Raw genomic sequence first — 13,364 nt, forward strand, 5'->3', positions numbered from 1 at the left:
ACTCTCGAAATTCATGTTGGTGTGTCTCTGTCTTTCAGTCTGTCAGTCTGTCCATCCGGAATGTGTTGGTGCACATATCTGAAAGGCTATTGATTGAAACTAGCTGAAACTTGGAATATACATCAGACAATACGTTTAATTAATGGCTTTCAAAACGCATTCCACCTAAGTGCCATAGTTTTTGATTATTTGATAGTTTTTGCTCATTAGCTATTAGCTTGAGTTCTGTTCTTGTGCGGTACAAGTATGCAATGGCGGTGTTGTTAGAAGCAGACTCCTGCAGCAATCGAGGGAAGCACGAACCACCCTCCCTTTATATGCAAGTGCCACCACCCAAAATCGGTATTTACTTTCTTCTCCAAAACCACACACACAATTTTGATGAAATTTAACCACAACCTTCATCACCCATGATATTATTGGGGCAAATGCCAGGGGTATAGAAAAGGCCCCTTTATATGGTATGTTCCATGTGGCAAACAATAGAAAAAAGGGACATTCCATGGCTTGTGGAAAATGCCAAACGATAGAAAATAAGGCACATTCAAAAAAAATCTTGTGTGCGTGCTGGACTCGGTTCCTCCCTTTATATTAACTTTTCTCGAACCTTACTTGGTTCCTCCTAACAACACAAGGGTAGTACAGCGTGCACATGATAATTTTTTGAATGTGCTTTCTTTTCTATCTTTCTACAAGCCATGGAATGTCTGTCCCTTTTTTTTTTTCTATTGTTTACCACATGGAACATACCATATAAAGGGGCCTTTTCTATACCCCTGGCATTTTCCTCAAGAATTACACTATCTGCCTCCTACACGTGATATGGTCTTCATCTGAATTGTTTTATCCTCCACACGTAGCTCGTATATGTAATTCCTGTGCATCAATTCCCTTCTTCAATTCCCTCTTCCCTACCTGGGCTTTGTTACAGTCTGACATTCAAATTTTGACCTGGTCACTCTCCTGAAATGATCAGTTTTTATAAGCTTATAAACCAAATCCTGCACAAGTTTCCTTCAACTGGCTTTGAACACGCATGTTCTCCAATACCAGTTCACTTGCCTCACCTCTTTACCCAATATGTACATTGCCTCTCATTATAAAATCACTCCTCATTAACCGGTTAGGTTGTCCTGAATGTTACAAATGAATTGCATGTCGCACACAGTTCGGTAGGTTGGTTATTGATTTATTTATTTATTCTGTCCCTCTTGTTTCGGCCCACAAGTGAAAGAGGGTTTTTGTCATAGTTGGAAAACTGTTGTCCCTCGCTAGCCATGAAACGATCTGATGGGAAACACACGGCCATTTTCTACCTCAGCTGGAGAATTTGACTCGGTAATTTGAAAGATTCTTGTTCCCCAGTGAGTTGTTTGCATCGTGCCGGGGCTGGAAACATCGTGACGTATAGTTGTTGGGCAATGAGATATTCACAGTTCTCTCAGACCTGCCAAGAGAAGAAGTGTATTTAGGAAAATAAAAAAGGTTCTATTGTCTTTATTATAGTATCCTGAGTGTCTCGTTCATCAAACCTTTTGAACACCCCCTCATGTCGTATCACACACACTACCGAGAGATCACAGCTGTCTGTGTCCAATGTGCTGACTTGTATTACAGAACTTGGTTTATCAGTGCTTGAGTTCTACCTCTTTGCATTTTGTTTTGGATATGTAACATCATATTACTTGGAGAATGCTATTTGGCAAAGTTTATGGGCAGGAAATTGAAGAAACATAATCCATGTTCTACATCGCTCCCCCTAGAGTAACAAACGATCTAGACCGCCCTGTGGTGCTGCTGGTCGAGTCCTCACCATTAAACCCACTACAATGTGGTTTGCGCTGCATTCCAAGGAAGACCTCCTTGTCAGGTAAGAGCAAATAACAGTCGGCAATTGTTACCTGCGCCTCCGAAGGTGGACGGAGGTTATATTTTCTCCCTTCTGTCTGTTTGTCTGTGAAATCAGGATATCTCAAAAACTTATGGACAGATTTGGATGAAATTTGGTGGGCAAGTTTGATGTGTGACAAGGAAGAATTGATTAGATTTTGGTGAAGATCCGGATCCAGATGCTGGGATATTTGAAGTCATTCTTCACCAGAGAGAGAGAGGGCAAAAAACGATATACAGTAGTACCGTATAGCACGATATCTCAAAAAGTTGTGGACTGATTCGGATGAAAGTTTGTGGACAGATTGTGTGTGTGAGAGACAAATTGATTCGATTTTGGTTCAGGCCCGGATCCGGCCTATCGGTGGGATACAGAACGTAAACTGTTGAGCCCGGTGGAGGTACATGCTCAACCGAGTACCATTCTAGTTTATTTATTTCCTGTTGCGTTCATTAAGTTGAGGTGCAGGAAGGAGCAGAGTTTGTTCTTTATTTGCCACATGATGATCTAGATTAAAAAAGACCTTGGTAGAAAAGATTTCTAATAACATATGAGGGTAGAAGAGGTGAGAGAGAAGGTATGGCTTTACTATTTTGCATACGTAAGGATTTGTTTGTTAAATCCTTTTGCTTCAGTAAATGGATGTTTTTTTTTTTTGTTCCAGGATTGAGGATGATTTTTATCGTGCATGCTATTCTTTTCATTCGTCTTACAGTGAGGTGAGCATCACGTGACCCTTGTGTAACCCTAAAGTTTATTTATACTCTGAGAAGAAAATGATTTTTAGATGCATCTGCTCGGAAAATTGCTTGGCGTGTGCAGTAATGTGATTGGAATTGGCTTTGTGGGTCCTTATTTGAAACATCCGTTTCAGAACGACTGCATTTTAATGAAAAGGTAGAATTGGGTGGTAGAACGCTTGATCTTCAAGAATAAGGTCTTGAGGGGGATTGTGAGAAAGGGGTTTACAGTAAGACCCCCTTTCAATGTTCCAACCGAGGGTTCATGTAACGGGAATAGTTTTCATTGGACAATAAAAAAAAATATTTCACAACTACATCCAACACCACCAACAACAGCAATGGAACCAACATGCAACCTTGTCTGACCCCTGCAGTGATTTCCAATTCAGATGACAACTTATTGTTGCAAATTACACTGCATATGTATCCATTGTAGGTGATCTCTGTCATCTGTACAAATTGATATGGTACTCCATGTTGGCCGAGACCCTCACTTTAGACATTGACACAGAGCTTTCAACATCGGTGTGCCTACCCATGGATATGTTTTTTTTTATTATTTTGTTTTATTTTTTAAACAAAGTTACATGATGATTGGATGGCCGGCGTTCCAAAATGTCTGTTTCTGTAGGTTTGGGTTGCAGGGATAAACGCCCCAGGAATAAACGGCGGCGACCTTGGTTGAACGAAATATTTAGATTTGATTAAAGATATTGTTTGGCATTGTTTGGATGTAAAATTTTGAGCACTATTTAATTATTGTGCAAAACTGCATGTGTGTGGTGTAATCCCTTGAGTGCATTAAAATGTATTGTGTAGATTGTCTTCAAATTTGAAATAATGCACATTCAAGGTGTGAAATCAACTTGTGGTTAAATTAGACAACTTTATCTAACCGTGCCTAAGGCCGGTTGGACGCACTTGCCGAGCCCCTCGGTCTTGCAGCACATCTCAAACAACGGGCGGTGTGAGCAAATACACACTAAGGAGCGGGTGCAGATGATCTTCTCCTCCTCTTTCCTTTGAGGGGTGAGGTCCAATGGCACCAAGCCTCTGCATTGCCTTGACCCCAATACTCCTCCACTTCCCTGTCCTCTTTCAGATAACGTGGACAAAATCCACGTTCAAGGTAGAAACTCAACTCACGGTTACATTTAATGTAAAAAAAAAGTCATGGTTGCAGACATCTTTGTTGACTGTGCTGAAGGCTTTCTGGGGCAATGATGTTAAGGTTGGTGTGTGTGCAAACAGACATGCGTGCACAGGAATTGGCAAGACTAATTATCTGCCGCTTTCGGAACAGACTGTTTGGGTTTAAGTTTCACATATGGTCTATTTTGTTTCATTCATCATCATTTTTATTTATTATCTTGCCAAAACGAAGTTTTTGCAAGATATGTTAGTCAGCTTGTATGTTTTTTTATTTTTATTTATTTTTTTTTGTTTGTTTGTTTGTCTGTAATCACATATAAAAAATGCTGCAGAGCACAGTTATCATTGGAAATTTTTGTAACTTCGCATATCAGAGGCCTATAGAGGTCCCTTTCAGAGCACAAAATTTTGAAGGTCAAGGTCAAAGGTCAAGGTCACTTTGTCGCAAATCAGGGGAGTCGACGAAACCCTATTTATTGAGTAATTTTGATTGGATCGTCTTCAAACTTCATGGGAATATAGTTCATGGTCTGGCGCTCAGCTGATTAATTTTTCGTGGTGATTGGCCTTGACCTTCATGGTTAGCGCCTAAGGTCAAACATATTTGACCCCAAGGTCAAATTTTCAAGTTTTAGGAACCATATCGTGTAGTACCTCAAATTGAACACCTCGATGAGTGCTTTCTAGATATGTCAAGCTTGAGACATTATGACGTCATTTGGTGACATTATGAGGCAAAAGCATATTTTTTCATGGTTACTCTGTAGAACGATTCTCATCGGAATCTCTCGTAGGCAGATATTCCTCAAGGAGTCGCTCCTGGTGGATAGCAGCTCTGTTCACCTCAGTGTGACCTTAAAGAAATCACACGTGGTCACCTTTTGGCAAGATACGGGTCACCCTGCGGGTGACATTGGTTTATTTTTATTTTACCTTGTCTATAGGTAGGTCAATCAATTATTTATTTTTGAGATATCATGCTCAGACAGACAAACAGGAGTGAAAATACAACCTCCGACCATAACTCTGTCCATCTTTGGTGGCATAGGTTTAAAAAAAAATGCAAACGTTTTGTGCTTTTTCTCTTATATTATTATTTTTGCCCCTTATTCTTACCTCTTTCTGTTTTTCAAACCCACCCCGATTCTTAACCCCCTAACTCCTCCCACTCATTTTTTAACTCTCAAACGTTTCACTTAATTTTGTTTACGATAGTTATGAGTTCCCTTACATGGAACTTCAATGCAAGAGGAAGGCCATGAGGCATATCAAGTCTGTGCAATTGTTGCCAACCTGTGGTTGTTTGTCCATGCTCTGTCCCTTTCAAATTTTGAGTATCAAGCCAGGAAGCGGCATGAACCAATTTTATTTGGTATGACTTGGACGGGATTTGAAATATCGACCTCCCAGATTCAAGCGGATACTTTACCCATTTCACAACCTAGTCTGTTTTACCTACAGTGTGTGAAAAAGAGCCTCAAAGCAGTAAAACGAATAACAAGTAGAGGTACATTCAAAGTACACCGCCCCCATGCCAAATAAATAAATAACAAATCCTCCAGCGTGCCACATTGCCGGAGCGCCCTCGGCGCTTGGCAATGCCGCCTTGCGGTGCATGGAGACGGAATTGGGAGAGAGCGGTGTACAATAATTGATTGATTGCACAATTAAAATAAATAAATAATAATCGTAAAATAATTAATTTTTGAATCAATTGGCTAATAGCATACCAAAACCACCACTGTTTCATCCGAATCTGTAACTTTTTGAAAATTAAGTAACTCATCGAAAAATGAATAATTAATTGATTAATCAATAAATCAAAAATGCCCTTTATAGCCAAATCACTTGTTCACTGTCATGTCCAAGTATCAGCTTCCTCACTCAAAAGGTGCCTGAGATATTGCCCAGATAAGAAACAAAATAAGTAAGTCATTAATAAATCGATAATAATAATGTAATTAATCAATTAATTGATTAATCAAAAAGAAATACCATTTTTGCCAAAGCACATCTTGTAATATATGGTTTTTGGCCCTATCAATTTAAGAACTTAGGACAATGTTGACCTTTTGACCTTAAAAATAATTGGTTGAATTCATTGACCTGATATGCAAATCCTGTTCAAATTTCAAGTCAATCAGATGAAAATTGAGGATTTTATGAAGTGCACCTAAGTTGTTGACCTTTGGCCTATGTTAACCTTTTGGCATATGCTGACCTCAATAATTGTTGGTTGTATTCCATGACCTGAAATGAAACTCCTGTTCAAATTTCAAGTCAATCGGATGAAAATGGACAATTTTAGAAATGTGGCCCATGTTGACCTTTTGACCTATGTTGACCTCAAAAATGATTAGTGATTGAATTCAGTAAGCTGATATACAAATAGTCTTCAAATTTCCAGTCAGATGAGAATTGAGGATTTTAGAAATCTCACCTAAGTTGTTGACCTTTGGCCTATGTTTACCTTTTGACCTCAAAAACAATATGCTTCTTCCTTATGACAAACTATCATGTGATGAAGTTTTGTGAAGATTGGTTGAGAATTGTGACCTTTGGCGATAAACAGACAGACAGAAAAACAAAATAGACTAACCAATGGACAGGGACCTTTTGATTTACGCCATCGTTGTGTTCTTGAAGATAATTGTGTAAATTAAACACAATTTCCCCATAAGAAATAACATAATAGGTGGAGGTTCGGGGGAGGGCTGCATCAATCTTCATTATTATTATTATCCTATTTTTATTATCACAGTGGTTTATTTTATTTAAAGTGTAATGTTTAAGATATAAACAATGAAAAATTATGAAAACACAACCACGTACGGTTCCATTTAATAAATTCTAACAACTAAAAATAGAAAAATTAAAGAAAGGGGATGTTAGTTAACACTGCATTATCTGCTGCTGCTGCTGATGTCTTGTTTCTGGAAGTGTTTGAGGGAAGGAGGTGGAGGAGTTCTTGAGGAGGGGGATCATCTATGTCAGATGATCTTGGTGAAGATGGTGGTGTTGATGATGTTGACGGATGTTGAATTGGAGAGGGTATGAGATGCGGTTTAGCTTTTTGACCGCTATATGGTGATGGCTCACTGGCATCGTCCTTTGGATGTTCTTTCCCTTCATTTTTTTGAAAAAAGGAAAACAAAGTCGTCTGAGCGGCCTTCATCTGCGTTTCTTTTTGAATTAACTTAGTGAATAGTGTTGTGGTGCCGAGTTTCGGTGACGAGCACGACCGCTAGGTGGAGCAGTAGAATCGGCTCCACTGAACACCCGGAATTTAGATCGTACTCCTCGGAGAACTCCGAAGAGGCACGGGTCCCTTAAAAGACCGTGAATTGCCAATAATTCGGCCGCGTGAAATAGGGTCAATTGCCAACTTCAATATACCTAAGTATCCACGCGGCAAAGCTACCAGGGAATTCACACCCTCGACGGAGCTCGAGCGGAACGAGCCATTATCAGGCTCGAACCGTGCGTAACCCGAGTGGATGGTTACCGAGGTCTGTCGGTCCAAATGCACAATTTGCCGCTTCCCAATTTCCCAACACGCACAGAAAGAAGCACAGAAACGAGCTGATACATTCAACAAAATGGATATTTATTTACAATAGGCAGGGAGGGGAACACAGAAGAGCAGAGTTATCGGAATAATAAAGAAATGGAAATTTATACACAAGCACTTATACAGTTCTACTTTAAGATGGGCCCACACACAGACACACACACAAACACAGAAACGGACCCCGTCGGGTCTTTATTGAAGGCTTCCAGCTCAAGGAAAGGAGAGCTGGAAACCAGAGCTATCTTGGACCTGTCCACCTCATGTGGTCTTCGACGTCTCGGACCGGCGGGACTCGAATTCGCAACCACGATGCCACTCCAAGTACCCAGGACAGAGGATGAAGGGCGGACGAGGCAGCAAGCGCCAACAGGCAAGGCCAGGCTATCCGGGGCGATCTGGCAGACCAAAACCAACTCTCAGAAGGACGGATGGACGGAGCAGAAGGCAGAAAAAGATGGGAAAACAAGCCAGGCCCCAAAAAGCTCTCTACCGGGAGAGTCGCGCCGACAATTATCCCTCTCCTCTGTTGGGAGGAGCCACGGCTCTCTGTGGCCTCCGTTCATTGGGTGGAGGGCGTGTCGCGTCCCCGCCCCCCTGAAAAGGACCGCCACTCAAACAGGAAGTTGAGTAACAGTATTCCCTGCTGGCTTCCCATTGGCCGAATGCCTCTGCTTTGCGTGCGCGTCGCTCATTGGGCAAACAGGGACTCATGCCCTTATTTGGCGTGGAATTCACACTGCCTGGCACATCGGACTCCGCCCACTGCGAGCGTTATGGTGTCAGGATGGAGCGAAGGTGTTGTTATTGTTGTAAGTGATGTAAAAATGTAAAAGAAAACCCTGGCTATCAAAATAACTCCGCAGCGCACGTACAATTAATTCCCATTATACTAGGGACGGGACCCTAACTAGAAACACACACTTACCGATATAACTGAGCTTTAAGGTTCTGGCTGTTGTGTGCTCATGGCTTCCAGATTTGTAACAATAGCAGCTGAGGTCCGTTTGGACATTCCGGGCCACTCTTGAGCTGCATTCTGTGTTGGGGTCATCTTCATCGAAGATGGCGAGACGCATATCAATGAGGCGGAAAGCCGCCACCATCCTCGTACTAGTGAGAGTACGCAGTGGCTCAACCTCTTCACTTTCTACCTCCGACTCCTCCACCTGGCGTTCCTTCTCCAGCATTAGGTCCTCATTTGAGTGCTCCTCCCGGTATGAGTCCAGCAACTCCTCTACATCACCCTCCTCCACCTCATCAAAGCCGACAGTCTTGGCCATTTCAACTCAGTTACGTCGTGCTTTCGACAAATCATTATTCACGCTTAAACCCTTAAAGCCGTGAACAAATTGAGGGAAAAGTTTCCCCCATAGTCCATTCATGCAGAAACGGGTGACTTCCTTCCAAGACTCCTCGGAATTACATGGAGCATCCCTTATTGTAAAGGCCTTCCAGAATGGTTTGCAGTCATCTGATTATTATCATTTGATTTTACCAGGTTTGCAAATGTTATTCAGAGATAATATGCCTTGAATGTAGCAATCACTTCCTGGCCCATGGGTTGAATTAGAGATGTGTTGGGTGGAAGAAACACAACATTAATGTTTTCGTTAAAGTCCTGGTTGGATGTTGGATGAGCTGGGGTTATCATCGAGGAGGATGAGAATTTTAAAACTCAAATTCTCCTTCTCACAATATTCCTTCAACTCGGTAGCAAACTGGGAGATAAAATATTCACAGCATCCTCTTTCCAAAACAGACCAGCCTCATCAATGTTGAATTTTTTTTTTGGAGAATATCCACCTTCCTCGATAATGGTCTCGAGAAACACAGGAAACTTCTCGGTGGCATCGGTGTCGGCAACAGCTGCCTCTCCGGTCATTTTGATGTTGCAATGGTTGTAACGCTTCCGGAAGTTCGAAAACCATCCAGAACTAGCATTAAATGGATTCACTTCTCCTTCATCACTTATTATTGTCTTTATAAATGCTTCTGGCCTTTGCTTGTATCGCAAACATGCTGACAGGCATGTTCTCCTGGTTTTGGTGCTCAATCCATGTGCTGAGCATGTGTTCCATTTTCTCCATAATAGAAATTATAGCATACGATGTCTTGGTCGCACTCACTGAGGTTTTACATTTAGTCCTTTCTTTTATCTTTTCCGCACTATTTCTTATTGTTCGCAACATGGACTCGCTAAGGTCCAGCGCACGCCTCATATCAGCTGTACGATCACCTCTTTCATACCAAACTAAAACATCCATTTTTACTTCAATAGTGATGGCCTTCCTCTATCTTTGGCTCGCACTGCCATCCTCGCTACACCACGGACGCATTCCAGCCGTGATTACAAAGGCTACACTTATTACAGCGGCACAATTCACGCGCGAAATAGTAAACACTTCACCAAATGCACGAAGCCAAGAGGGAGGGTTTCCACCTTCCGGACATTAACTGATGGAGGGGAAGGTGAGAAAACGAAGGTGAGGGAGGCAATCTATCAAGCCGACATCAGCTGTTATAACGAAAACATTTTCATGCTGTTCAGTGCGAAAATTGAATTGCAGCATTACTCGCACACTCGAATCGCGTAATTCCAAATGTTCGTGAACGTAAATTAAAAAGTGGGATAAATGACAGACGCGCACTATTCAAGGAACACGCGTAAAAGGCGAGCTGACTGCACTTGAAAAATCTTTGATTTTGCAAGTAACAAGAAAAAGACGTCATGCAGAGCACGATACTTGCAAAATCCACCTCTCGTCTCCAAAGGTTGCCATGGATATATCAAATTTTCCATTTCATCAAGATTTAAATTGACCATCATAATCAAAGCTCAGGTCAATCAGATGAAAATTGATTCTTTTTCAGATTGAAATTGAATTTAGAAGTTTGACCTTCTGACCTCAAACATGGTTGCTTTCCAAAAATCAGTGACTGACTATGCAAATCCTGTTCAACTTTCAAGTTAATAGGATTTAAATCGACGATTTTTCAGTTGAAAATTTTGGAAGCTTGACCTCGAGTTGACCTTTGACCTTTTGACCTCAAAAATAGTTTGTTCCCCAATCCAGTGATGCAATATGCAAATGTTCAAATTTCAAGTCAATCGGATGAAAAATTACTATTTTAGAAATCTGACCTCAAGATGACCTTTGACCTCTGACCTCATTAATAGGCTTCTCAGTTGAGACTATCTCTACAACTTGGTAAAGTTTCATGACGATCGGTTTGGAATTGTAACCTGCAGGCGATAGACAAACAGAATAACAAGAAGACGACGTTGTGCAGAGCACAATACTTGCAAAATCCATAAAACAAATTTCACCTCAAAAATAATTGGTGGTTGAATTCAATGACCAAATATGCAACTCATCTTCAAATTTCAAGTGAATCGGTTGAAAATTGACAATTTTAGAAATATGGCCTATGTTGACCTTTTGGCCAATGAGGACCTCAAAATAATTGTCTCGTTTAATTCAGTGACCTGAAATATAAATCCTCTTCAAATTTCAAGTCGATCGGATGAAAATTGAGGATTTTAGAAATACCCTCTGAGTTGTTGACCTTTGGCCGATGTTGACCTTCTGACCTCAAAAACAATAGGCTTGTTACTTATGACAAACTCTACCATGTGGTGAAGTTTCGTGAAGATCGGTTTAAAATTGTGATGGGCAGGCGACACACACACAGACACACGCACAGACACACACACAAGCAAAATCAACTGACCAACATACTTGAAAAACTTCCATTTTGCAAGTAACAAACGGAGTATAAATTGAGTACTCTCTTCTTTCGGTGCCCGGTGATGACGCCGTGTATCGCCTCGATATGGAATTGTGAAGAAGCGGTGTACAATACATACATGTAATTACCTTGATAGAAACACCAGTGTACATTTTAAATGTTGGAGGTTGAAAGCTTTAAGATTGGTGTTTTAAATTCTGAAGGACAAAAGAAACATTATTTTTCTTTATTTTACCTTTTCCTTGTTTTTAACTTTCCATTTCATTCAGTACTCTCTTGTGTTGGGTTTTCTTTGCAGCTGCAGGACTTTGTTTCGTATTTCAACCCTGTCAATATCTATCCAAATGTAATTCCGCCTGGAAGTACAGCCAAAGAGGTGCAAGAACGGTATTTCCAACTCATACACACTCCACCATTGCATCATGATAAAGGGAGGGACTTTTCTGAGCACCTGGTTTCTCTCCATTCTGTCCCTGCTTTTTGGGGAAAGGGACGGGGGCGGGGGGGGGCTTGAGGGAGAGAAGTGGATGGGGAGATGGGAGAGAAAGGGGAAGGAGGAAGACAATATGAGGGACAAAGCAAAAAAGATGAGATGAGATGGGAAGAGGAGTATATTACCTATACATCTTAACACGGATTTTGCCAAAGGTGAACCCCCCCCCCCCTTTGGAGAGGGGAGAGATGGAGAGTGAGGAAGAGGAGGATTGGGAGGGGGGAAAGGATAATGGAGGAAAGATGTGTGGAGGGGAGGAGGAGTAGAAGGGATGGAGCAGGATGAGAACACAGGAGGGAGAGATAATGGGAGGAGGAGGGAGAGAGAGATAATGGGAGGAGGGAGAGATAAATAATGGGAGGTAGGAGGATGGGTGGGAAGGGGAGGAATAGAAGGGGATGGAGCAGGATGTGGACACGGGGGAGAGATGAGGGGAGGGGAGGAGGAGGGAGAGATAAATAATGGGAGGGGGAGGTAGGAGGATGGGTGGGAAGGGGAGGAATAGAAGGGGATTGAGCAGGATGCGGACACAGGAGGGAGAGATAATGGGAGGAGGAGGAGGAGGAGGAGGAGGAGGAGGAGGAGGAGGAGGAGGAGCATGGGTGGGGGAGGAGGAGATGTCATTGGGGAGGTGGTAGGGGGAGACAAGGACCTGAGGAAGAGCTTAGGAGATATAATGGAGCAGGAGCAGGTGGGTGAAAAAAATCGGCAGGAGAGGGAGAGATAAAGAGTTGTGATAGCAGACAACAGAACGAAGTACCAGACACCATTCCCTTCTCACTGGATATTGGGTTCTGCTTTCCTGCTGGATTTATCTGTTGATTTGCATTAATTGAACAAGAAATTATTGAAAGCAAACAAGGATTTACTTCAACATATGACATTATAATTTCAAAGTGTGACCCTTTCGTTTCAGCCTCTTGTCCTTTTGCCATCACCCAAGTGATCGAGGAGAGGAAATTGTTCATAGTCCTTTAGGAAAAGTGCAACAAACTGTACACTTTCCCTCTTCACAACCAGGTAATACTTCACCGTGACATTGTTGTCCTACCGACCACCAAGTGACCTTTGCTATCTTTTTATACGAGTGGGCCTGTTGGTCTGGTGGACCAAATTTTCATTGGTCTTCACTGCCTTGTTGCATCACCTGCTGTACTGCTTGAGCAATGAGCATGAGCTTACCTTTCACTAAGCCCAGATGTGTGCAGGGATCGTTATATTATTGTTGCCATTTGAAACGATTCTTGTTTTGTTGTAAATATTATGAGTCGTAATTAATATATGCTTTGTTGCAATGTTGTCATTGTTTTTTTTAAATATATATTTTGGAATTAGAATGCCATGCCATGGCAGAAGGATGTATTAAGCTGCTTCATCTACCCTAACATGGCGTACGTTTATAACATGGGAATTCTAAGGGATTTTTTTGTCGTATTGTCTATTCTTAAAGGGTCTGCAGGATCTACAGTCTTAGGGGTCCTCTGGGACTTTTGGGTCCTTGTTGGGACTTTTGGGTCCTTGTTGGGACTTTTGGGTCCTCGGGAACTCTTTCGGACTTTTGAGTCCTTGGGAACTTTTTTGAACTTTTGGGTCCTTGGGAACTTTTTGGGTTCTCAGGAACTTTTCGGTCCTTGGGATCTTTTGGGAACTTGGGGTCTTCAAATGTCGAAGGGGTCTCAGCAGTCTAAAGGGTCAAAAGGTACATTCAAATCGTGCATAATTTATGAATATATGTACGTAATGAATCGACACAAAAAGTGTCAC

The 13,364-nt window shown here is 41.8% G+C and overlaps 1 protein-coding gene across 5 annotated transcripts in view; it reads left to right on the forward strand.

Moving 5' to 3' along the window:
- DCLRE1C (DNA cross-link repair 1C) overlaps positions 1-13,364 on the forward strand; it is an 89,960-nt gene that overhangs the window by 53,450 nt on the left and 23,146 nt on the right. For all 5 annotated transcript variants that reach the window (XM_085894288.1, XM_085894286.1, XM_085894289.1 and 2 more), the window contains 4 exons: positions 1,764-1,870; positions 2,556-2,610; positions 11,406-11,494; positions 12,517-12,620. In XM_085894288.1, the coding sequence (XP_085750414.1) occupies positions 1,764-1,870; positions 2,556-2,610; positions 11,406-11,494; positions 12,517-12,620 (355 nt within the window). The remainder of the gene's footprint in view (positions 1-1,763; positions 1,871-2,555; positions 2,611-11,405; positions 11,495-12,516; positions 12,621-13,364) is intronic.

The sequence above is a fragment of the Eptatretus burgeri genome, chromosome 9, assembly GCF_056783735.1.
Source record: "Eptatretus burgeri isolate ZD-2024b chromosome 9, Ebu_testis_v1, whole genome shotgun sequence".
In the NCBI taxonomy this organism is placed as follows: Eukaryota; Metazoa; Chordata; class Myxini; order Myxiniformes; family Myxinidae; genus Eptatretus; species Eptatretus burgeri.